This window comes from Vulpes vulpes, chromosome 11 (assembly GCF_048418805.1).
Source record: "Vulpes vulpes isolate BD-2025 chromosome 11, VulVul3, whole genome shotgun sequence".
Classification (NCBI taxonomy): Eukaryota; Metazoa; Chordata; class Mammalia; order Carnivora; family Canidae; genus Vulpes; species Vulpes vulpes.
In genome coordinates, this window is record NC_132790.1 from 84,919,583 (window position 1) to 84,945,635 (window position 26,053).

Below are 26,053 nucleotides of genomic sequence, written 5' to 3' on the forward strand. Positions count from 1 at the left end.
TTATAGATCATATTAGTTTATCTGACAGTCTCATCAGAGGCAGTTAATTTAGGGAAAGGGTATTAGTCAGGAAAGTATGCCTGAGAACACAGTGAAAAGGGCACAAGCTTTGCATTCCACTGCCTGGCCAGGGCTGGATCCTCCCTGGCTCTTACAGGGTGTGCTATGTGGACCCAAGGGAGGCACCTGACTTCTCCAGCCTGCCCCATCATCTGTCAGGTGAAGATGGGGGAAAGCCAACATCTGCCTTAAAGGGCAGTCGTGAGGTTTAAATGAGGAAATAAGCAAGTATCAACCAACTGCTGGACCTTACATAGTCTCTGGTGTTAGTGTGAACCTAGTAACACAGCCCTTAAGGACAAGGTGCATCTTCAGCCTCGAAAGAGAGAGACTGCATCCTCATAATCCTGTATCCCCTGAAGGCTAATGACCATTCTCTCTCCTTAAAGAGCCTCACTGGGCACCTGGGAGGCTCAACGGTTGAGCGTCTACCTTTGGCTCAGGGCATGATCCCAGTATCCGGGGATTGAGTCCCACACCAGGCTCCCCACAGGGAGCCTGCTTCTCCCTCTCTCTCGGTACCTCTAATGAATTAATTTAATTTAATTTAACTTAATTTAATAATTTAATTTAATTTAATTTAATTTAATTTAATTTAATTTAAAAAGCCTCATACTAATGAGACCACTATCAGTGAGTCTGGAAATTGAAAGAGATCCTCACAGAAACACGATCTAAGGGCCTGGGGGCCTTGCTGGGAGAAGGAACAGACTTACCACCTGCTTCTGGGAGGCAATGCGATTAGCATATTTCTGGAGCTGGGCCTTGAGAGCATTGATTTGCTCCTGGGACTCTGCAGCTGCTTTCTGCTGAACCTCATACATGTAGGCCTGGAGCTTTTCCATCTGCTCCTGCAGCTGGGGGGCACAGGACACTCAGTCATTATCCCAGGGATCCCTGAGTGCCCAGTATCTGCAGACCTGCATCTTTAGGCAAATTCTGGCTGCGGTTTCACCTGAAGCAGGGGTAGAGGGTCTCCAGACCTGGGCAGGGACTTTCTAACAAGACAGACTACTTTCCAGGTTGGGGACATTTTCAAGCTATGCTTGAGGGTTAGCAAGAATTGGATACAAGCCTCTAAGATCAAGGCAGAAAGGCTCTCTGTCCAGTGTGGCAACCCACAGAAGGACAGTCCAATAACTTGAGGCCATTCAGAAGTCATCAAATGATGTTTTTAGGTAAAAAGAAAAGGTGAAGAAAATATGGTCACATGCTGTTGCACGAGGAGAGAGAAAATGAGAACTGTTTCTAATTGCAAAAAGAAACTCTAGAAAAATACACAAGAGAGCAGTGAAAGTGATCAGCTGTGGGGTGGGTGCTGGGCAGGTATGGATGATGGAGATGGGCTGGAAATGAACCTTAATATATTTCAGTGCATTGTACTGAGTGTATCTTAATATATTTCTTCCACTTTGGGAATAAATTGAAATGTATTTCCCATTTTAAGACGTTTCAAATAAAATCAAACCATCAGATGGGAATTACTGGAAATGGAGGTGTCTATCACACTCTAGCTTCTGATCTGAGCACTTTTCATCTTCTGAGCTTCCCGCAGGCAGCTCCTGGGGCTCTGGTTAATCGGCTTCCTCCTCAACTTGCTTTCTCCTTGGGGGCATTTTCATAGAAGCTGTTTTCTCATCCTGAGGCCTGCTGCTCTCTGTTCCCTGGTCTCCGTATCTGAGCCCTTCCATTTGACTCCCCCTGAATATAGCTGAAGTCCACAGCCACCCGGTTCTCTCCTGGTGGGGTCAAAGGGCCCAAACATGAAATGACCAGGCAATTCTTCTGAAGTTTCCAGGACAGCTCTCCTTGGAGGGCCTGAAGGGGTCCTTGCATAGGGGACCACAGAGAAGAGCAGATTTGGGGTTCAGAAGAGAAGCCTCAGCAGCCCCAATTCCTGGTCAGATAGGCTGCTGTCCAGGCAGCTGACTCCTTCCGAGTATTGACAGGGGCCAGCTGCCAGGAAAGCTATCAGCAACAAAATACCAACCAACCAGTTTGAGGAGGGTAGTGCTGGAGAATGGGGGTGCCATAGGATGAGACAAGGTCTCAGGAAACCAAGCTCCCCCCAGACCACCCAAGCCAAGCTACCTCTCGCTTCTGAGCTGCATGCTCTTTCTGCAGTTCCTTCATTTTTCTCTTCCATTCTGTTTTCTGAAAAAGATAACTGTTTGACAACTGGGCCTCTAGATATTAAAATATACTCTAAAGCTAAAGGAATTAAAAAGTATTGGCTCGTGATTCAGCAGAGCAGTGAAAAGAATAGAAAGCCCAAAGATAGGGAGGTGGGGGGAATGAAATCTTAGTCTGAAGCAAGACAGATTATTGACAAATGGAGTTCAAACAGGTGATTAACTGCCTGGGGAAAAAAAAATATATGATCTTGAATCTTATTTCATATCTTAAGCCAAATAAGTTGTAGGGGCGTTAAAGATTTAAACTTAAAAAACCGAAGTGACATCAGCAAGGTGGGGCAATGGAAGGTTCCAGCTCTCAAACCGCCCACAGGTGAGGATTCCTTTATGGGAGCCCAGGAATCCAGCAGAGAGTCTCTAGCACCTCAATGGAGCAAAAATAACCTGAGAATAGATTCATTCCAGAGAAGTTTCACTGGCCTACATCTGCTCTGCTCTCCCCAAGGTGGCACAGCTCAGTGCCAAGAGAGACTCTCTCAGCCTGCAATTTTCCCCACAGGGGAAAGTGAGAGTGAGGGAGCACCACTGCCCCAGCCTCCCAGGATGCTGCCCAGGAGGCCCAATTCTGTCCCTCAGAACTGAGGGAAAGGGCAGAGCTGAATCAGCCTGTGGTGCTGGCATAGCAGATCCAACTGGCTTGTCTGTGGACACGGGGAGGTGTAAGATGAGAAGTTCTTATATGCAACTGATATTAAGCTGTTATCAGCTTAAAATAGACCACTGTACTAGAAGATATTTTATGTAAGCCTCATAATAATCACAAAAAAACCTATAGCAGATATGCAGAAGATAAAGGAATCAAAGCATACCACTCTAAAATAAAATCATCCAATCAAAAAGGAAGGCAGCAAGAGAGGAGGAAAGGACAAAGCAACCACAAACAATCTGAGAACAATTAACAAAATGGCAATAGGAAGTCCTTACCTACCAATAATTACTTTAAATTTAAATGGATTAAGTTCCCTAAGCCAAAGACAGAGTGAGTGAATGAATTTAAAAAAAAAAAACAAAAAAAAAAAAAACAAAAAAAAAACAAGATCTGGCTATGTGCTGCCTGTTAAGAGACTCACTTTAAGAACACGCATAGTCTGAAACCAAAGGGATGGAAAAAGATATTTCATGCAAACGGTAACCAAGAGAACAGGGGTAGCTATACTTCCATTAGGTGACACATGCTTTAAGTAAAAAACTGTTACAAGAGACAAAGAAGGTCACTATATAATGATAAAGGGGTCAATTCATCAACGGAATACAATTATTAATACATACGCATCCAACATCAGAGCACCTATATATACATAAAGCAAATATTAATACAACTAAAGGGAGAAGTTGCAATACAGTAAGAGCATGGGGCTTCCATGGCCCCCTTTCAACAATAGATAGATCATCCAGACAGAAAACCAATAAGGGAACACTAGACTTGAATAGCACTATAGACCAAATGGACCAGACAGACATATATAGAACACTCTATCCAAAAGGAAAACCATCTATGGAATGGAGAAAATATTCTGCAAACCACATATCTGACAGGGGGTTCATATGCAAAATATAAGGAACTTATACAACTCCGTTAGAAAAAAAAAAATTAACGACCCAAATAGGCATTTCCCCAAAGTTGGCCTACAACATCATAAATCAGCACAGAAATATAAATCAAACCACAATGAGATATCACCTCACACCTGTCAAGATGGCTATTATTTTTTAAAAAACAAAATACAACAAGTGTTGGTCAGGATGTGAAGAAAAGGGAACCTTCATACCATGTTAGTGGCAATGTAAATTGGTATAGTCATTATAGAAAATAGCTATAGAGTGGAAGTGCCTCAAAAAATTCAGAACTGACTTACTCATTTTCCCCAAGTATCTCCCACATATAAATGAGTTATACTTGTTAATAAACCTATTTACCTGCTGTTTAAAAAAAAGTAAGGGGTACCTGGTGGCTTAGGCAGTTAAGCATGACTCTTGATTTTGGCTCAGGTCATGATCTTGAGTCATGGGATTAGCCCCATATTGGGCTCCATGCTCAGCAGGAAGCCTGCTTCTCCCTCTCCCTCTGCTCCAACCCCTGCTCATATACTCTCTCTCTCTCTCTCTCAAATAAATAAGATCTTTTAAAAGAATTAAAAATAAAACTACCATAAAATTTGACAATCCCACTTCTTAATATTGATCCAAAAAAACTGAAATCAGGATCTCAAAGAGATACTCACCCCCCCCCCACCATGTTCCCTGCAGCATTATTCACAATAGCCAAAATATGGAAACCTAATAATCCATTGACAGATGAATGGATAAAGCAAACATGGCACATACATACACTGGAATGCTATTCAGCCTTAAAGAAGAAGGAAATCCTACATCAACATGAATGAACCACAAGGACATTACACTAAGTGAAATAAGTCAGACAAGAAAAACACTGTATGATCTCACTTATGTGTGGAATCTAAAATAATCAAACTCATAGAAACAGAGAATGGTGGTTGCCAGGGGTTAAGACGGGGAGAAAATGAAGAGGTTATGGCCAAAGGGAACAAGGTCTGTTATGCAAGATATATTGCATACTTAAAACTTGCTAGGAAGATAGATCTTATGTTGTGTTATTACCACATACACAATGAAAATAATAATAATAATAATAATAAGGATGGGAGGAAACTTTAGGAGGTGATGGCTATATATGACTGTGATCTGATGGTGGTGATGGTTTCAAGGGTAAATACTTAACCTCAAACTCAGAGTTGTGCAAATCAAGTATGTACAACTTTTTACATGCCAGTCATAGCTCAGTAAAGAGCTATATATGAATGAAGGAATAAATAAGTAAATAAATAAATAAGGCCATAAAGGCAGTAAAAGAAAACACAAAAACATTTTCTTCTTAAACCTCAGGGTGGCCATAAACAAAAGATTGATAATTTGATCATTTGGACCACACAAACATGATTAATTTCATATGGCCTAACCACCATAAACAAAATTAAAGGAACAATGTGGGGAAATAACCCCAAGAATGAGAAAGGGTTGGGTTTAAGTTCCATATATTATACAAACTCTCTAATTGGTAAGGAAATCAATAGGAAATGAGGCAAAGGATGTAAACAGAGATCACAGGGGAAAAAATTAGCTTTTCTTACTGGGAAACTTGTAAAGTAGTTAGACCTTAAGCTCTTTCTTAGCAAATCTTAGCAGAAACAGAAGCACCGATGTAGTGATGGTGCCCATGGCCAGCCCTTCCTTGCCATGGAGTGTTCAGCGTTGCAGACCATGTCTAGCTGGACTATTGTAAGATTCATCCAGCAGTGACCAGAGCAGAAGAGCAGACTGTGCACAGCCTCTCCAACTCCATATCCAGCCTCAGAATGGGGCAGCATAAAATCGGCCAGGAGAAAAGTTACACCATGGAAAATGGCAATGGCTACAAATTAAATCCTTTTAGGTCCCAAGAGTGGTTTTTAAATATTTACCATCACCCACTTAGACCCACCCCAAACTCCTTCAAACCCAGGAGACTGTCACACTTCCTAACAGTTGTTTTCAACTGGGTTGGACTCAAAATGAGGGTAAAGTTACCCAGTAAGGGGCATAACTGTATGTATTTTGAGAAGATCCCCGGTAAACCTGCTATTGCACCCCTGTATATCACCAGCCTCACCTGAGAACCCTAGGAATCCTACCCAGTGCTTTCACGTATTGGCAGAGGTCTGTAAATATAAAACCTGATACCTTTCAACTTCTGTAAAACCATAGAGCAAAACCGAGAAACTTTGTTAAGAACAACATGCTTCGGATCCCTGGGTGGCTCAGCGGTTTAGCGCCTGCCTTTGGCCCAGGGTGCGATCTTGGAGTCCCAGGATCGACTCCCTTGTTGGGCTCCTGGCATGGAGCCTGCTTCTCCCTCCCCCTGTGTCTCTGCCTCTCCCCCTCTCTCTCTACTCTATCATAAATAAACAAACAAATAAATAAATAATTAAATGAATGAATGAATTTTTTAAAAAAAGAACAACACGATTGGCTATGAGAGAAAAGGCAAGAGTTACTAGCTCACCTGAATGTCCATCTTCTCCTTCAGGGCCTGTATCTCCTGACTCTGCTTGACATTCACCTGAGACTCATCCAGAAGCAACTTGAGATTAGACTCCATCATACTCTGGGACTGGAACTGCAGCATCTGCAGTTTCTGAAAAGCCAGGACACAGTTTTATTTAGATGAAGATCTAATCCTGATGTTGCCTTTTATACCTTGAGCAACGTCAGAAGGGCACACCTTAGCCCACCACAAACTCCAGCTTGTCCTCACTAGACATCTACATGGCTGCGCATACCCACACAAGTCTGCATTCTCCCCCACGAGGCTTCCCCTGAGAGCTCGTGCTTACACAGGAGAAGCAGGTTCCCGTGGACCAACAGAATTCAAGAGCAGAATTTCAACTATACTGAAATTCAGCTGTACCTGAAACCCGGAGCTCACCAGACAGCTGCCCCATTTCCTCCTCAGTCTCAAATAGGCTGAAGAGAATCAGACTCTTAGAGCCTTTGGGAGGGTCTCAGGCACTCTGGACCATTCCCTGAGGACTCCTGTCCGTCCTCCCACCAGAAAATGCTGGCTGTCACCAAGAAGACCTGGCTTCACATGGCTTGGAGTAGTGTCACCAATACCTAATGATTCCCGAGCTACTAGTATGTAATCTGAAAGAAAAGGCACAGAAAAGTGGATCCAAGAGAAGGGGCCTTTCCACCTATGGTTATTTTTTTTAATTTTTATTTATTTATGATAGTCACACAGAGAGCGAGAGAGAGAGAGGGAGGGGCAAAGACATAGGCAGAGGGAGAAGCAGGCTCCGTGCACCGGGAGCCCGACGTGGGATTCGATCCCGGGTCTCCAGGATCGTGCCCTGGGCCAAAGGCAGGCACCAAACCGCTGTGCCACCCAGGGATCCCACCTATGGTTGTTTTTTTTAAACATATCACTGCTGTAGTCATAAAAGAAAATTAGCTCCATCTCTATCATCAAACAAAACTCATAAGCCCTGTTGGAAGCTTTAAAGAACTGCAAGTCCCTGAATTTAACTTGTTCTCATTCTGGCTAATTGTTAACTCCTCTCTCCTGCTAGAGCAATATCAGGTGCAAATGTTAACCATTTCTAATGGAGTGTTTTTGTAGCATCAAATGCTTTATCAAGGGTATGCACAACCCTCAGCTTCTGATGTGCCATTTCTGTCTTCACACCGATGCTCACAACAACCAGAGAGCTGGCTCTCTCGGCATAACAAACCTTCATGGCAATTTCCACTCAGCTGGAGACTCCTTTGGCAGCTGGATTTAGTGTACGTCTTATCTAAAGTTCTCTCTGCAGTCAGGTAAAGTAGCGAAAGTAAGCTCACGGACTTTTGCATCAAGAGGAAATTTTTGAGGAGAAACATCTTTGAAAAGTATTTCCCTCTCCTTGGCCCTCCTGACAGCAAGGGGAATCTTTTTTGTGTAATGAGACAGATGGTCTTACAGGGTTATTCACACTCATTGTCAATGAAATCTTATCTTTTTCTCCCCCAAATTAGGGGGAAAATAACAAAATAATTATCCAAGTACACTGAGAATTGTGTATTCAGTTTGGTTCCTATCATAAAAGTAAAATAATAAAATGTCACATGAGAGGAGATGGGGGAGACATACAAACACAAAAACAATATAAGCAATCCTATAGAGGAAAGACCAAAAAAAATTGATGTTCTAATTGAGGAAAATGGGATCTAAGTTAAAAAGAAACCATGGATGGTAAGAATTAGGTCCTCATTCACCAAAAGTTAGAATTTCTGAACCAAAGTAACCTTCTGACCTTTGATGAGGTAGTTTCCCAACAACAACTCCAAATGCACATCAAAACCTACCTCTCAAATGTCTAGTCAGCTACCACCACGTCAGGGGAGGAATGGGAGTTGGCAGGGGTGTAGGCAAGCTCAAGAATGATGAGCATGGAGCTGGGGCGGTAGGAGCATGAGCTCCATATGGTGGAGCAGCATCTTGTCTCCACCATATCATCCCTGACCACACTGCAGGAACATTTAGCCCCCACAGATGGGAGGGCTTGGGTCACTATAGATACATACACAAACACACACACACACACACACACACACACACACTCACATTCCTCATCTCAACTCCACAATCTTCCCCGTCCTTGGCTTCCCATCTCAGATTGAGATGACAAGTCACCCAAGATTCCAAGCATATCCTATGATGATCTCCTCCTGGCAAAGTAGTCCAAGTGTTTCTTTAACAAAATACAGAATGATTGTGAGAAATGCTATTAGATGGTTCATTTTCAAAAACAAGGAAAGATTCTCTTTGATGTTAGAAGGACCAATAAGAGCAACAGACCTACACCTGTAGGCAAATTCTGGCTGCGGTTTCACCTGAAGCAGGGGTAGAGGGTCTCCAGACCTGGGCAGGGACTTTCTAACAAGACAGACTACTTTCCAGGTTGGGGACATTTTCAAGCTATGCTTGAGGGTTAGCAAGAATTGGATACAAGCCTCTAAGATCAAGGCAGAAAGGCTCTCTGTCCAGTGTGGCAACCCACAGAAGGACAGTCCAATAACTTGAGGCCATTCAGAAGTCATCAAATGATGTTTTTAGGTAAAAAGAAAAGGTGAAGAAAATATGGTCACATGCTGTTGCACGAGGAGAGAGAAAATGAGAACTGTTTCTAATTGCAAAAAGAAACTCTAGAAAAATACACAAGAGAGCAGTGAAAGTGATCAGCTGTGGGGTGGGTGCTGGGCAGGTATGGATGATGGAGATGGGCTGGAAATGAACCTTAATATATTTCAGTGCATTGTACTGAGTGTATCTTAATATATTTCTTCCACTTTGGGAATAAATTGAAATGTATTTCCCATTTTAAGACGTTTCAAATAAAATCAAACCATCAGATGGGAATTACTGGAAATGGAGGTGTCTATCACACTCTAGCTTCTGATCTGAGCACTTTTCATCTTCTGAGCTTCCCGCAGGCAGCTCCTGGGGCTCTGGTTAATCGGCTTCCTCCTCAACTTGCTTTCTCCTTGGGGGCATTTTCATAGAAGCTGTTTTCTCATCCTGAGGCCTGCTGCTCTCTGTTCCCTGGTCTCCGTATCTGAGCCCTTCCATTTGACTCCCCCTGAATATAGCTGAAGTCCACAGCCACCCGGTTCTCTCCTGGTGGGGTCAAAGGGCCCAAACATGAAATGACCAGGCAATTCTTCTGAAGTTTCCAGGACAGCTCTCCTTGGAGGGCCTGAAGGGGTCCTTGCATAGGGGACCACAGAGAAGAGCAGATTTGGGGTTCAGAAGAGAAGCCTCAGCAGCCCCAATTCCTGGTCAGATAGGCTGCTGTCCAGGCAGCTGACTCCTTCCGAGTATTGACAGGGGCCAGCTGCCAGGAAAGCTATCAGCAACAAAATACCAACCAACCAGTTTGAGGAGGGTAGTGCTGGAGAATGGGGGTGCCATAGGATGAGACAAGGTCTCAGGAAACCAAGCTCCCCCCAGACCACCCAAGCCAAGCTACCTCTCGCTTCTGAGCTGCATGCTCTTTCTGCAGTTCCTTCATTTTTCTCTTCCATTCTGTTTTCTGAAAAAGATAACTGTTTGACAACTGGGCCTCTAGATATTAAAATATACTCTAAAGCTAAAGGAATTAAAAAGTATTGGCTCGTGATTCAGCAGAGCAGTGAAAAGAATAGAAAGCCCAAAGATAGGGAGGTGGGGGGAATGAAATCTTAGTCTGAAGCAAGACAGATTATTGACAAATGGAGTTCAAACAGGTGATTAACTGCCTGGGGAAAAAAAAATATATGATCTTGAATCTTATTTCGTATCTTAAGCCAAATAAGTTGTAGGGGCGTTAAAGATTTAAACTTAAAAAACCGAAGTGACATCAGCAAGGTGGAGCAATGGAAGGTTCCAGCTCTCAAACCGCCCACAGGTGAGGATTCCTTTATGGGAGCCCAGGAATCCAGCAGAGAGTCTCTAGCACCTCAATGGAGCAAAAATAACCTGAGAATAGATTCATTCCAGAGAAGTTTCACTGGCCTACATCTGCTCTGCTCTCCCCAAGGTGGCACAGCTCAGTGCCAAGAGAGACTCTCTCAGCCTGCAATTTTCCCCACAGGGGAAAGTGAGAGTGAGGGAGCACCACTGCCCCAGCCTCCCAGGATGCTGCCCAGGAGGCCCAATTCTGTCCCTCAGAACTGAGGGAAAGGGCAGAGCTGAATCAGCCTGTGGTGCTGGCATAGCAGATCCAACTGGCTTGTCTGTGGACACGGGGAGGTGTAAGATGAGAAGTTCTTATATGCAACTGATATTAAGCTGTTATCAGCTTAAAATAGACCACTGTACTAGAAGATATTTTATGTAAGCCTCATAATAATCACAAAAAAACCTATAGCAGATATGCAGAAGATAAAGGAATCAAAGCATACCACTCTAAAATAAAATCATCCAATCAAAAAGGAAGGCAGCAAGAGAGGAGGAAAGGACAAAGCAACCACAAACAATCTGAGAACAATTAACAAAATGGCAATAGGAAGTCCTTACCTACCAATAATTACTTTAAATTTAAATGGATTAAGTTCCCTAAGCCAAAGACAGAGTGAGTGAATGAATTTAAAAAAAAAAAACAAAAAAAAAAAAAACAAAAAAAAAACAAGATCTGGCTATGTGCTGCCTGTTAAGAGACTCACTTTAAGAACACGCATAGTCTGAAACCAAAGGGATGGAAAAAGATATTTCATGCAAACGGTAACCAAGAGAACAGGGGTAGCTATACTTCCATTAGGTGACACATGCTTTAAGTAAAAAACTGTTACAAGAGACAAAGAAGGTCACTATATAATGATAAAGGGGTCAATTCATCAACGGAATACAATTATTAATACATACGCATCCAACATCAGAGCACCTATATATACATAAAGCAAATATTAATACAACTAAAGGGAGAAGTTGCAATACAGTAAGAGCATGGGGCTTCCATGGCCCCCTTTCAACAATAGATAGATCATCCAGACAGAAAACCAATAAGGGAACACTAGACTTGAATAGCACTATAGACCAAATGGACCAGACAGACATATATAGAACACTCTATCCAAAAGGAAAACCATCTATGGAATGGAGAAAATATTCTGCAAACCACATATCTGACAGGGGGTTCATATGCAAAATATAAGGAACTTATACAACTCCGTTAGAAAAAAAAAAATTAACGACCCAAATAGGCATTTCCCCAAAGTTGGCCTACAACATCATAAATCAGCACAGAAATATAAATCAAACCACAATGAGATATCACCTCACACCTGTCAAGATGGCTATTATTTTTTAAAAAACAAAATACAACAAGTGTTGGTCAGGATGTGAAGAAAAGGGAACCTTCATACCATGTTAGTGGCAATGTAAATTGGTATAGTCATTATAGAAAATAGCTATAGAGTGGAAGTGCCTCAAAAAATTCAGAACTGACTTACTCATTTTCCCCAAGTATCTCCCACATATAAATGAGTTATACTTGTTAATAAACCTATTTACCTGCTGTTTAAAAAAAAGTAAGGGGTACCTGGTGGCTTAGGCAGTTAAGCATGACTCTTGATTTTGGCTCAGGTCATGATCTTGAGTCATGGGATTAGCCCCATATTGGGCTCCATGCTCAGCAGGAAGCCTGCTTCTCCCTCTCCCTCTGCTCCAACCCCTGCTCATATACTCTCTCTCTCTCTCTCTCTCTCTCTCTCTCTCAAATAAATAAGATCTTTTAAAAGAATTAAAAATAAAACTACCATAAAATTTGACAATCCCACTTCTTAATATTGATCCAAAAAAACTGAAATCAGGATCTCAAAGAGATACTCACCCCCCCCCCACCATGTTCCCTGCAGCATTATTCACAATAGCCAAAATATGGAAACCTAATAATCCATTGACAGATGAATGGATAAAGCAAACATGGCACATACATACACTGGAATGCTATTCAGCCTTAAAGAAGAAGGAAATCCTACATCAACATGAATGAACCACAAGGACATTACACTAAGTGAAATAAGTCAGACAAGAAAAACACTGTATGATCTCACTTATGTGTGGAATCTAAAATAATCAAACTCATAGAAACAGAGAATGGTGGTTGCCAGGGGTTAAGACGGGGAGAAAATGAAGAGGTTATGGCCAAAGGGAACAAGGTCTGTTATGCAAGATATATTGCATACTTAAAACTTGCTAGGAAGATAGATCTTATGTTGTGTTATTACCACATACACAATGAAAATAATAATAATAATAATAATAAGGATGGGAGGAAACTTTAGGAGGTGATGGCTATATATGACTGTGATCTGATGGTGGTGATGGTTTCAAGGGTAAATACTTAACCTCAAACTCAGAGTTGTGCAAATCAAGTATGTACAACTTTTTACATGCCAGTCATAGCTCAGTAAAGAGCTATATATGAATGAAGGAATAAATAAGTAAATAAATAAATAAGGCCATAAAGGCAGTAAAAGAAAACACAAAAACATTTTCTTCTTAAACCTCAGGGTGGCCATAAACAAAAGATTGATAATTTGATCATTTGGACCACACAAACATGATTAATTTCATATGGCCTAACCACCATAAACAAAATTAAAGGAACAATGTGGGGAAATAACCCCAAGAATGAGAAAGGGTTGGGTTTAAGTTCCATATATTATACAAACTCTCTAATTGGTAAGGAAATCAATAGGAAATGAGGCAAAGGATGTAAACAGAGATCACAGGGGAAAAAATTAGCTTTTCTTACTGGGAAACTTGTAAAGTAGTTAGACCTTAAGCTCTTTCTTAGCAAATCTTAGCAGAAACAGAAGCACCGATGTAGTGATGGTGCCCATGGCCAGCCCTTCCTTGCCATGGAGTGTTCAGCGTTGCAGACCATGTCTAGCTGGACTATTGTAAGATTCATCCAGCAGTGACCAGAGCAGAAGAGCAGACTGTGCACAGCCTCTCCAACTCCATATCCAGCCTCAGAATGGGGCAGCATAAAATCGGCCAGGAGAAAAGTTACACCATGGAAAATGGCAATGGCTACAAATTAAATCCTTTTAGGTCCCAAGAGTGGTTTTTAAATATTTACCATCACCCACTTAGACCCACCCCAAACTCCTTCAAACCCAGGAGACTGTCACACTTCCTAACAGTTGTTTTCAACTGGGTTGGACTCAAAATGAGGGTAAAGGTACCCAGTAAGGGGCATAACTGTATGTATTTTGAGAAGATCCCCGGTAAACCTGCTATTGCACCCCTGTATATCACCAGCCTCACCTGAGACCCTAGGAATCCTACCCAGTGCTTCCACGTACTGGCAGAGGTCTGTAAATATAAAACTTGATACCTTTCAACTTCTGTAAAACCATAGAGCAAAACCGAGAAACTTTCTTAAGAACAACATGCTTCGGATCCCTGGGTGGCTCAGCGGTTTGGCGCCTGCCTTTGGCCCAGGGTGCGATCTTGGAGTCCCAGGATCGAGTCCCGCGTCGGGCTCCTGGCATGGAGCCTGCTTCTCCCTCTGCCTGTGTCTCTGCCTCTCTCTCTCTCTGTCTATCATGAATGAATAAATAAATTCTTTAAAAAAAAAAAAAAACATGTTCGGATCCCTGCGTGGCTCAGCGGTTTAGCGCCTGCCTTTGGCCCAGGGTACGATCTTGGAGTCCCAGGATCGACTCCCTTGTTGGGCTCCCGGCACAGAGCCTGCTTCTCCCTCCTCCTGTGTCTCTGCCTCTCCCTCTCTCTCTCTATGTCTATCATAAATAAACAAACAAATAAATAAATAATTAAATGAATGAATGAATAACAAAATGAATGAATGAGTGAATGAATGAATGAATCTTAAAAAAAAAGAACAACATGATTGGCTGTGAGAAAAGGCAAGAGTTACCAGCTCACCTGAATGTCAGTCTTCTCCCTCAGGGCCTCGAACTCCTGAGTCTGCCTGAGTTTCTCCTGAATGTCCACTTTTTCCTTCAGGGCCTGTATCTCCTTACTCTGCTCGAAATGCTGCCCAGACTTATCTAGCTGAAACTTGAGATTAGACTCCATCATACTCTGGGACTGGGACTGCAGGTTCTGCAGTTTCTGAAAAGCCAAGACACAGTTTTATTTAGATTAAGATCTAATCCTGATGTTGCCTTTTATACCTTGAGCAACGTCAGAAGGGCACACCTTAGCCCACCACAAACTCCAGCTTGTCCTCACTGGACATCTACATGGCTGCGCATACCCACACAAGTCTGCATTCTCTCCCACGAGGCTTCCCCTGAGAGCTCGTGCTTACACAGGAGAAGCAGGTTCCCGTGGACCAACAGAATTCAAGAGCAGAATTTCAACTATACTGAAATTCAGCTGTACCTGAAACCCAGAGCTCACCAGACAGCTGCCCCATTTCCTCCTCAGTCTCAAATAGGCTGAAGAGAATCAGACTCTTAGAGCCTTTGGGAGGGTCTCAGGCACTCTGGACCATTCCCTGAGGACTCCTGTCCGTCCTCCCACCAGAAAATGCTGGCTGTCACCAAGAAGACCTGGCTTCGCATGGCTTGGAGTGGTGTCACCAATACCTAATGATTCCCGAGCTACTTGTATGTAATCTGAAAGAAAAGTGGATCCAAGAGAAGGGGCCTTTCCACCTATGGTTATTTTTTTTAATTTTTATTTATTTATGATAGTCACACAGAGAGCGAGAGAGAGGGAGGGAGGGGCAAAGACATAGGCAGAGGGAGAAGCAGGCTCCGTGCACCGGGAGCCCGACGTGGGATTCGATCCCGGGTCTCCAGGATCGTGCCCTGGGCCAAAGGCAGGCACCAAACCGCTGCGCCACCCAGGGATCCCACTTATGGTTATTTTTTTAAACATATCACTGCTGTAGTCATAAAAGAAAATTAGCTCCATCTCTATCATCAAACAAAACTCATAAGCCCTGTTGGAAGCTTTAAAGAACTGCAAGTCCCTGAATTTAACTTGTTCTCATTCTGGCTAATTGTTAACTCCTCTCTACTGCTAGAGCAATATCAGGTGCAAATGTTAACCATTTCTAATGGAGTGTTTTTGTAGCATCAAATGCTTTATCAAGGGTATGCACAACCCTCAGCTTCTGATGTGCCATTTCTGTCTTCACACCGATGCTCACAACAACCAGAGAGCTGGCTCTCTCGGCATAACAAACCTTCATGGCAATTTCCACTCAGCTAGGGACTCCTTTGGCAGCTGGATTTAGTGTACGTCTTATCTAAAGTTCTCTCTGCAGTCAGGTAAAGTAGCGAAAGTAAGCTCACGGACTTTTGCATCAAGAGGAAATTTTTGAGGAGAAACATCTTTGAAAAGTATTTCCCTCTCCTTGGCCCTCCTGACAGCAAGGGGAATCTTTTTTGTGTAATGAGACAGATGGTCTTACAGGGTTATTCACACTCATTGTCAATGAAATCTTATCTTTTTCTCCCCCAAATTAGGGGGAAAATAACAAAATAATTATCCAAGTACACTGAGAATTGTGTATTCAGTTTGGTTCCTATCATAAAAGTAAAATAATAAAATGTCACATGAGAGGAGATGGGGGAGACATACAAACACAAAAACAATATAAGCAATCCTATAGAGGAAAGACCAAAAAAAAATTGATGTTCTAATTGAGGAAAATGGGATCTAAGTTAAAAAGAAACCATGGATGGTAAGAATTAGGTCCTCATTCACCAAAAGTTAGAATTTCTGAACCAAAGTAACCTTCTGACCTTTGATGAGGTAGTTTCCCAACAACAACTCCAAATGCACATCAAAACCTACCTCTCAAATGTCTAGTCAGCTACCACCACGTCAGGGGAGGAATGGGAGTTGGCAGGGGTGTAGGCAAGCTCAAGAATGATGAGCATGGAGCTGGGGCGGTAGGAGCATGAGCTCCATATGGTGGAGCAGCATCTTGTCTCCACCATATCATCCCTGACCACACTGCAGGAACATTTAGCCCCCACAGATGGGAGGGCTTGGGTCACTATAGATACATACACAAACACACACACACACACACACACACACACACACACACACTCACATTCCTCATCTCAACTCCACAATCTTCCCCGTCCTTGGCTTCCCATCTCAGATTGAGATGACAAGTCACCCAAGATTCCAAGCATATCCTATGATGATCTCCTCCTGGCAAAGTAGTCCAAGTGTTTCTTTAACAAAATACAGAATGATTGTGAGAAATGCTATTAGATGGTTCATTTTCAAAAACAAGAAAAGATTGTCTTTGATGTTAGAAGGACCAGTAAGAGCTAAATATATTCTGAAAGTATTTCTCCTCAGAACACTTTCCCTGGGGATGCCTGGGTGGCGCGGTGGTTTAGCGTCTGCCTTTGGCCCAGGGCATGATCCTGGAGACCCGGGATCGAATCCCACATCGGGCTCCCCGTGCATGGAGCCTGCTTCTCCCTCGGCCTGTGTCTCCGCCTCTCTCTCTCTCTCTCTCTCTCTCTGTGTGACTATCATAAATAAATAAATTTAAAGAAAAAAAGAACACTTTCCCTGACGTGATTTTAGTCATACAGGTTTATATGGGAAGCGAGGGCTCAGGGATAATGACCTTTAATAAGGTTTTCTTGGGGGCATCTGGGTGGCTCAGGAGTTGAGCATCTGCCTTTGGCTCAGGGCATGATCCCGAGGATCTGGGATGGAATCTTGCATTGGGCTCCCCACAGGGAGCCTGCTTCTCCCTCTGCCTATGTCTCCGCTTCTCTCTGTCTCTCATGAATAAATAAAATCTTTAAAAAAAAAAATAAGGTTTTCCTAAACAAACTTACAGTATGCCCAGTAGAAGAGCAGGAGCTTTTCATTTAAAAAGCTAAGCTCAAATCCCAGGTCTAGCTCTTAGTAGCCATGTGACCTTGAGCACGTTATGGGGCCTCAATGTCCTCTGCTGTAAAGGAGGCATGAGAATAGTTTTGTTTAAAGAACTTTAAAAAAGAAGTAAGTAAATGAAAAATGTACCTACTTTGAGGATGTTATGGTTGTTTTGTTGTTGTGAGAATTAAAAGTTAGTGTATATAAAGCACTACAGTACAGGGGAAAACAGTAAATACCTTTAGTAAATCTTACTATTACATGTGATCTCCACAGACCCCAACAGAGTGGCTGGCATGTAGGCAGTGTCAGCATATATTTGTTGAGAGAGAAGTGCATTCATTTAAATTTTGCCTCAAAATAAATAAATAAATAAATAAATAAATAAATAAATAAATAAATAAATTTTGCCTCATATCTTATCCAGTGATGAAAGAAACTCCTTTGCAAAAATAAAGTCTAGGGAGTTTTTACTATATACCAAACAATGTGAAGTGCTCTCTACGTGCTAATTTAACCCTTTCAGCAATCTATCTTACAGAAAAGAAACTGAGGCACAGGAGGGTTAAGTAACTCGCCTATGGTCACACAGCCAAAATGTGCTAGAGCAGGGGATTCAGCCCCTGGCATCAGCCTCTGGTATCCGGCCTAACAGTATATCAGCCCCCAATGGCAGATGGAATAAAACTAGAACAAACTAAGAAATAAATTTTAAGAATAAACAGATTTTTCAGCAAAAGAACTTTGAACGCCTTTTGTGTAAGTTACCTCTTCTAGCATAGAGTTATGGTTGGTAACACTTTTAAATTCATCCCATAATGATTTTTTAAACTTGTCTATTTCTTCATATAGGCTGGCCCGCTCCTTTTCTTTCCATTCATCAAATTTTTTCTTAGTTTCTATTTCCTTCTGATGGCTGACCTCTGCTTCCTGGAAAGAAAAGCAAGAACAATAGAATCATTAATTCCACATTACAGCAAATATTTACTGAGAAACTGCTAGGGCCTCTTGTATGGGCAAGTCATTATGGAGACCCAAAGCACAATCATCTCAGAGCTCCCACTGTTTGGACATGGAGTGGGACAAGTCTTATCCAAACTGTAAAGTCCCTTGAGGGTAGGGACCATGTCTTTTCTCTCTCTTTGTATTCTTGGCATAGTTGGTGCTCAATAAATGGGTGCTGAGGAAATGATTACATGAAGGATGGGGTGAGGCAAATTTACATATCTTCATTCTACAACTATCTACTAGGTACATCCTTGAGAGTGGACTCCAGTCTTTGTTCTTCAAAGCGCAAACTAGCTGGGTAGTGTAAGAAGTTAACATTCTGGTTTAAATGCCCTCACAGAGTGCTGAATAATGTAGGAAAATGCAATTCTCTGCTCTACTTGTGGCCAGACAGATCTGGAAAAATAACTGAATCTTCCTTCTCAGACAACCCAAGATCATTTGCCATATCCAGAAAGATGCTATCCTGGTGCTGGCTGACTCCCTGCTGCAGGCTAGTTTCCTGCTGCTGAAAACCAGCCTGACTTCTGGTCCTGTGGAATACAGGTGCCTCTTGGGTCTCCTGAGTAGTCCACGAGCAGTCTCCCCGGCGCTTCCTCTCCATGCCCACCTGCAACTGTCGGCGCTTCTCTGCCTCCCTCTGGGCTTCCAGCTCCTCTTGAGTCTGTTTTAGCTTGTCCCGCAGTTCTTCCAACATGTCCTCCTCCAACAGCCACTCTGGCTTCTTCTGCTTCGCTGTGGGGTCCATGCAAAGACAGAGTAACCAGTTTAAGTTAAAAAGTGAGTGGAGCAAGGTTCCTCATCTATGCGATGTGTCACACCTCTGGCTGAGATCAGCCATGCCACTTCCATTGGACATTGACTACAGGCAAGTGACATAACATCCCTGACCTTTAGTTTCCCCACATCAGAAAATGGAGATAACAACAGCACCTAACTCAGAGGGTTGTCGCAAGGGTGAAAGGTGATAGTGCAAAATGCTTAGCACAGTGCCTGGCATGACAACTCAATAAATGTGAACTATTATTATCACTTAAAATAACTATTTTGATGGTACCAACACACACAAATGTAAATGCGAGATTGGTAGGTAACAGAAGCATAATACCAAATAGCACGTACACAGTGATTATTAATACAAAGAACACATCTATGTACCTGGCAGCCATCAGAGAGGAGTTTAAAGGAGTGAAAATAATTGTAGTTTTAAGTTCACTTTGTTCAGAAACACAGTATAGTATTAAATTTCAAATGGAAAAAAAAAAGCAGCATGCATTATGAAGAAAATTTTAGCCAAGGTTACTTTAAAAGTATACTTTAACATTTCTAAGATTTAAAAAAAAAAAGAATGAAGTATAAAAGAACATTCTAACTAAACCACATACTGATAAACCAAGAGTTACGGGTTAATTGAAAAGACGCCAATTGTACTTGAACATTTGTTACTTTTTAAAGTACCTGTAGTGCCTATTAGATAGATGGTACTGTTATTAAACCTCTAAACCTGTCTTTGAAAAAAAAGAAATGGTTTTCCTCAAACTGGATTTTTTTGAAACTAGCAATTTTTAAATCCAGTAGAAATTAATTTGGGTTAACAAAGTGATTTGAGATGATATGAAATCGGACAGCAGAGGGATCTGAAAAGCCAGCTGCCTGAGAATAAAAAGCTCATTAATTTAGCAAAAGTTGCCTTAAGAACATATTTTCCCTCTCCTTCAACACTTAACCTTAAGAAAAGAATAAGAAATATGCACAAAGATTTACATGCAAGAATGTTGATCATTATGTGATTTATAATAGGGAAATTGAAGTACAAAGTAATTTAATTGTGAAATAAATTAGGATAGCCACAGGATGGGATACTATTCAGCCATTAAAAGCCATGTTTCCCAAGATGACTGGATGACAATAGAAATGTGATATATTCCTAACTGAAGATAAGCAACAGTCAAAACTGCATACTATATGATTATATACATACACAGAAAAATAATAACAGAGAAAAACATCAAAATATGAACTGTGATTTTGACCGTGGTTTTTACCTTTTCTACCTTTCTGTATTTAATTTTTCCAGGTCAAAAGTATTTTTTTCCAATTTTTTTATTGTGGTAAAATACACATAACATAAAATTTAGCATCTTAACCATTTTTAAATGTATAGTTCGGTGGTATTAAATACATTAATAATTCATAATGTGCAATCATCACCACCATCCTCTTCCATAACTCTTTTCTTCTTGTAAAACAAAAACTCTGTATGCTTCAAATAACTCCCCATGCACCCCTCTCCCCTGGCCCTGGACAACCATCATTCATCCTACTTTGTTTCTATGAATTTGACTTCTCTAGGTGCCGCATATTAAGTGGAATTATACAGTATTTGTCTTCTTGTGACTGACTTACTTCACTTAGCATAATATCTTCAAAGTTCATTCATATTGTAACATATTACAGAATTTCCCTTCTTTTTAAGGCCAAATCATATTCCCTTGAATGTATATACCACATTTTGCTTATCTATTCATCTGTCTACGGACGTTCGGGTGCTTCCAAATCTTAGCTACTGTGAATAATGCTGTTATGAATATCAGTATACAAACACCTCTTCAAAGACATATCTTTTTAATCAGAAAAAAACATTTAAAAAGCAGAAAATGTTTTTCTTTAGCAGCCTCCAATGCAGAACCAAGAAAAATCAGATATATAATAAATGCATAATAAGTAAGTAAATGGTCCTGTTTTAAAACTCTAAGTCTGCTCTTTGAAAAGGAAATTAAAATGAAAAAATAAGAAAAAAGTTTTATTTAATGGGATTTTTATATTTATAAGATTTATATTTTCATATCTATATTTATTTCATGTGTTAACACCTATTTCTTATGGAACCACAAAAATGGATATAAAGTTCGCAAATCTCTTTATGGGGAAATATACAGCCTCGCTACTTGTTTTGGAACTTGAAATAGTAAAATTAAAGTGATTAAGTCATAATTAGCTACACACAAAAAGTCAAAAGACTGGCCTAACTGCTCATTAACCCCATTTAAAAACACATTCATAGCTAGCATCAGAAAATAGCAGACTCATAGAAGGCTGGAAGGTAAGGACCCTTCAAAATCACTGCATCTGACAGTCCCATTCACAGCAAAGGCCACTGTGACTCAGAGGGGTGCACTGACAGGGATAAAGCTAACACCAGAACTTATCTCTTTTTTTCTCTACACACATGGTCAGAAACCCTCCCATCTTCACATGGGACAGATTTCCCCATGGTAGATGGTGGGATCATCCCCTCCTCTACTGGATGATGAGGCCTGAGGGCAGCTGTGATGGTATGTGTGTCCCACACCCACTGAAGACCAGCCCAGACTATTCCCCACTATCCATGGTCTCACGAGGACCACCTGGACTCACCACCTTCTGCCATGTTCAAATGCTTGCGCTGTATGTGGCTCTGGAGAAAGGTGACATTCATGAATGCCTTGTCACACAGGTGGCACTGCACAGAGGGGAAACAGTGGTAAGTGAAGGATTAGATAACCTGGGTCAACCTGGGGTCCTCCCAATATAAAAATTCCTATTTCTGTGGGCCCCCTGGGCTGCTTCAGAAATGAAGAATTATATTTGAACACAACCAGTGCCCAAGGGAGCTGTAAGCACTGACTACGAATTTGATGACACTAAGGAATTTTTGTTGGTTTTTCAAGGCATGATGATAGTCTTGTGTTTATGTTTAAAAGTGGGAGTTCTAGGCAGCCCAGGTGGCTCAGTGGTTTAGCACGGCCTTCGGCCCAGGGTGTGATCCTAGAGACCTGGGATGGAGTCCCATATCAGGGTCCCTACATGGAGCCTGCTTCTCCCTCTGCCTGTGTCTCTGTTTCTCTTTCTCTCTGTGTCTCTCATGAATAAATAAATATTTTTTAAAAAATAAAAAATAAAAAAATAATAAAAGTGGGAGTTCTTGCCTTTTAGGAATATGTACTGGAATAGTTGTAGATAACACCACATGCCTAATGCACTTCAAAGTGATGCAGGGTTGAGGGTAAGTAGGGGAACATATGCAAGTGTGTAGGGGAACATATGCAAAAACACCGTCCATGAGTTGATAATGGGCTGAGTAGTGTACATATGAAGGTTCATTATACTACTCCCTCATACATATTTAGAATTTTTCACAATAAAAAGTAAATTTTAAAAAAATAGCCAATGCCCAGGTCCCAACCCAGAGTTGAGAACCACCAAGTAGAGGATCACAAATAATAGTATCTCTAATTCCACTTCACTTTCCTCAAGCATCTTCAACACTGCAATCTAACATATCATCTTTTCATGATAAAACTTCAAAATTTTTCCAACACTGCAGGCTGCCAATCCTACTCCATCAGACTAAGAGGGCAGATTATTTGCTATCTTTACACAAATGTGACAGAAATTGCTAAATGTCCCCCAATTTCCTCAGTAATAAAAACCCCAATCTTAGGTGGTCATGAGGTTAATGAGAATAAACACTTTATGTTCCGGCCTCCCTTGCCAGGTGTGGCCATGTGGTTAAATTCTGGCCAATGACATGTAAGCAGAAGTAATAAGTGTACCTTCTGGAAAGTGTCATTAAAGCCAGTCCAGTAGCCACTCCTTCTTCCTCCAACAACAGAACCCATTTTCTTCTGGAGAATCACCCTGTCCCTTACTCTCCATCCATGGGCTACAGTCCCTCCTCAGCTCCACGGTGGGAAATGTGATCTAGACCAAAGCCAGTCACAACCTCGAATTTCCAGGGACCTATGAGGGGTTCCCAGATGGGTAGGAGACCCAAACCGAGCCAAATACAGGACATGGTGAAAAACTGGCCAGGTTTCTGGTACCAAAGTAGGCCCTCTATCATGCCAGCCTTGAACCTGGGAAAATCAGATACTTGCACTGGTGGCCCAACCTGCTCCCACACAGAGCATTCTTTCTGAGAATGGAACCAACACTGAAGAAGCATTACTAAAAGCAACAGAGAGACAAACTAAATTCTAGTGCCCATAATCTGATTCCAAGGACAAGCCACACCTGAGTCCCACCATAGCTCTGGATTTTTCAGTTAAAGTAACCAATAAAATCCTTAAGTCAAGTTAAACTGCTCTTCTGTTATTTACTACTGAAAGGGCTCTGGCCCTTTTTATCATAATTAACATTATATCAATTAATACAATTAACATTGTATCATATCATTCCTTCTGTCCCACCCACCCCCAAACTATGAATTTCTTGATAACCTGAGCCAGCATGACTTGTGCCTGCATCCTCAGAGCCGGGCACAGGGCCTGACCACCATGACAATTCATTAATTCCAACAGTCCCCAGGCCACACCTGCCATGCAGATGCAGATGTTCAAACGCCCCTCTGAGTAATGAACTGTCACTTGTTTAAACAATAGAGTCACTTTCCCAGAATGGGCTGGCAGTACGAATCTGTGGCTACACACTAATTCTGCACACACACGCACCCTTACACATGCCTTTTTACATCACACTGCTACATGCACACACAAACCCTTCAAACATATACATTTAGGCCCTCCATAAACACACACACCCTTACACACATATATATCTTTCCCTCATTCACACACACACACGCATCATAAATATACCTTTATATGCACACTTCACACACAAGCACATTACACACCACATACTCTTGCATACATACATAGGCATAGACCATACACAGATGTATGCTTCAAACAGCCACATGTTAGGCACACATCTTCACACTGTCTTTAAGCATGCACATCCTCCACACATTCATACATGCACACCCTAGACATACACCTCTCCATAAACACACACACACATACATCCTTCAGATATATACTTGCTACACACACTCTGTAAACTTGATGGGACATCTCTAACATGTGCTCCTAACCCCAGCCAGCGTGGCCCACAGCAACCCTGAGGCCCAGTGTGCTGGTGCTGCCCAGGGGGCCCAGTGATGAGGCCCCCAGACCCCCTCCTCTCCCGCCCTGCAGAGGTTCCTCACCGGGTGATAGTTGTGGCCCCCAGTCTGTAGGAGCAGCTGCTGCAGGGTGTGGATCATCTTGCGGCGCTGGCGGCTCTCCTCTTTCACGCCCTTGAACTCCTGGGCCTGGCGCTCCAGCTCCTGCCGGTCCTTCTCTTGCTGGCTAAGGCTAGCCTGCAGCCGGGTCTCCAGCTGGGTGATGGTGGTACTCAAGCAATTCTGGCAGTGCAGCAGGTACTCAATGGTGAGCTGGGCCAAGCGCACCAAATTGAGCATTGCCTGGTCCAACGGCTGCCTGCAGCGGTGGCACACCTCCTGGTCCAAACTGCAGAAGGTGACATGAATGATGTTGTCCTGCAGGGTGGCCACATCCAGCTCTCGCACCACACGGTCCACATCCACTGCACTGAGGCGCCTCCAGTCCACACTCTCAGAGCGCAGATGGAACTTGAAGGGAGGGACAGGGTAGGCCCCAAGGACGGAGCCATTGAGGCCCTCAGCTGTGGTGACCAGGTACTGCATGGGCTGAGGAAGCCCTGGGCTGACCACCAAGGGAGGGTGGCACGAAGGCTACGGTAGCAGGCAAAGAAACTGAGAGAGGACCTAAAAAATGAGAAGAAAGTCCAAGTTCAGCAAGACACATCTGGAGGCAGGTACTATACACCTGGCCAGCAGGAGTATAAGTGGGCAGAGGTGAGGGACCCATGCAATGGCTGCAGTACACCTGGGATGCACTGATGTGGTGACAGCTATGGAAGGCAAGGGGGTGTGGATTCAGATTGTAGCCCTGGGCAAGTTCCCTCACATCCTGAAGACTTCTGTGTATACTGGGAATCATGGAGCCTACTTTTCAGGCTTGTGATTAGGAATGAGACAAGTGAAGCACCCAGCCTAGTACCTGGCACATAGCAGGTCCTCCTCCTAGGAATGAGGTGAGTGACTCCTCCCTCCACTGTGCCCCATGCCCAAGTCTGCTGCAAGAGTGCCTGCCAGAGGTCTTTGTCAAAAGGAGGGGTCAAATGTCTAAGTGCATCCTTCTGCAACCCTATATTGAGATCAGGAGAAAGTCCAATAACTTGCCACTGGAGGCAGAGCCTCCTAACAACCACCATACCCCATCTTCTCCTCCTGTCATTACAAGATTATAGTGGAACAGGAGTGAGCTACCTTTCTCAGTTGCCCCAGCTGTAACGCATGATCACATGACTATGCTTCCCTCTGATGGGATGTGAGTAACATAATGTCCACCACTGCCAGGGGATGCTTAATAGAGCAATTATGTCTCTGCACACAGACTGTGCTTAATCCATAATGGTCTTTTTTTCAAACCTATTGGTTTAGAGAAGAGATTCAAATTGTTCTCAACAGACTCAGATTCTCCTCTCCACGCACTTGGTAGACACAGAAATTGTTCTCTCTCTTTAAAGAGTATTTTGACAATAGCAATAGGATTTTAAGATAATTCAACTACTAAAAAATTATACTTTTCCTGCAGATAAACTTATACAAGTGTGCAAAGGTGCTTGTGCAAAAACTGTCATGTAATATTGTTTATAACAGCAAAGTACAAGAAAAAATACAAGAAAGTGAAGTACAAAGTACAACAGGAGATACAAATGGTATCTCTATACAATGAAATACTATGCAGCTATTGATAAGAATAAGGCAACTATTCATGCACTGATACAGAATAATGAGTGTGTGTTTGTGTGTGTATATACATATACATATATACAAATATATACACATAACACAAATATACATACATATACACACAGATATTTCCACAACTGTTTAAACATATAATATAAAACTATTTAAACATATAATGATAATTTTCAAACATAAAAATATGTATATCTGACA

The 26,053-nt window shown here is 42.2% G+C and overlaps 1 protein-coding gene across 2 annotated transcripts in view; it reads right to left on the minus strand.

Annotated features, from left to right (window-relative positions):
• Positions 1 to 24,790, minus strand: part of DZIP1L (DAZ interacting zinc finger protein 1 like) — a 73,954-nt gene extending 49,164 nt beyond the window's left edge. For both annotated transcript variants that reach the window (XR_011995281.1, XM_072726943.1), the window contains exons 1-5: positions 24,209 to 24,790; positions 21,595 to 21,679; positions 18,788 to 18,912; positions 17,938 to 18,099; positions 6,316 to 6,447 (exon numbers count right to left, since the gene is read on the minus strand). Coding sequence is in view for 1 of the 2 variants with exons in the window: in XM_072726943.1 (XP_072583044.1) it covers positions 6,316 to 6,447; positions 17,938 to 18,099; positions 18,788 to 18,912; positions 21,595 to 21,679; positions 24,209 to 24,709 (1,005 nt within the window). In the remaining variant the exon portion in view is untranslated. The remainder of the gene's footprint in view (positions 1 to 6,315; positions 6,448 to 17,937; positions 18,100 to 18,787; positions 18,913 to 21,594; positions 21,680 to 24,208) is intronic.
• Between the last annotated feature and the right edge of the window lie 1,263 nt (positions 24,791 to 26,053).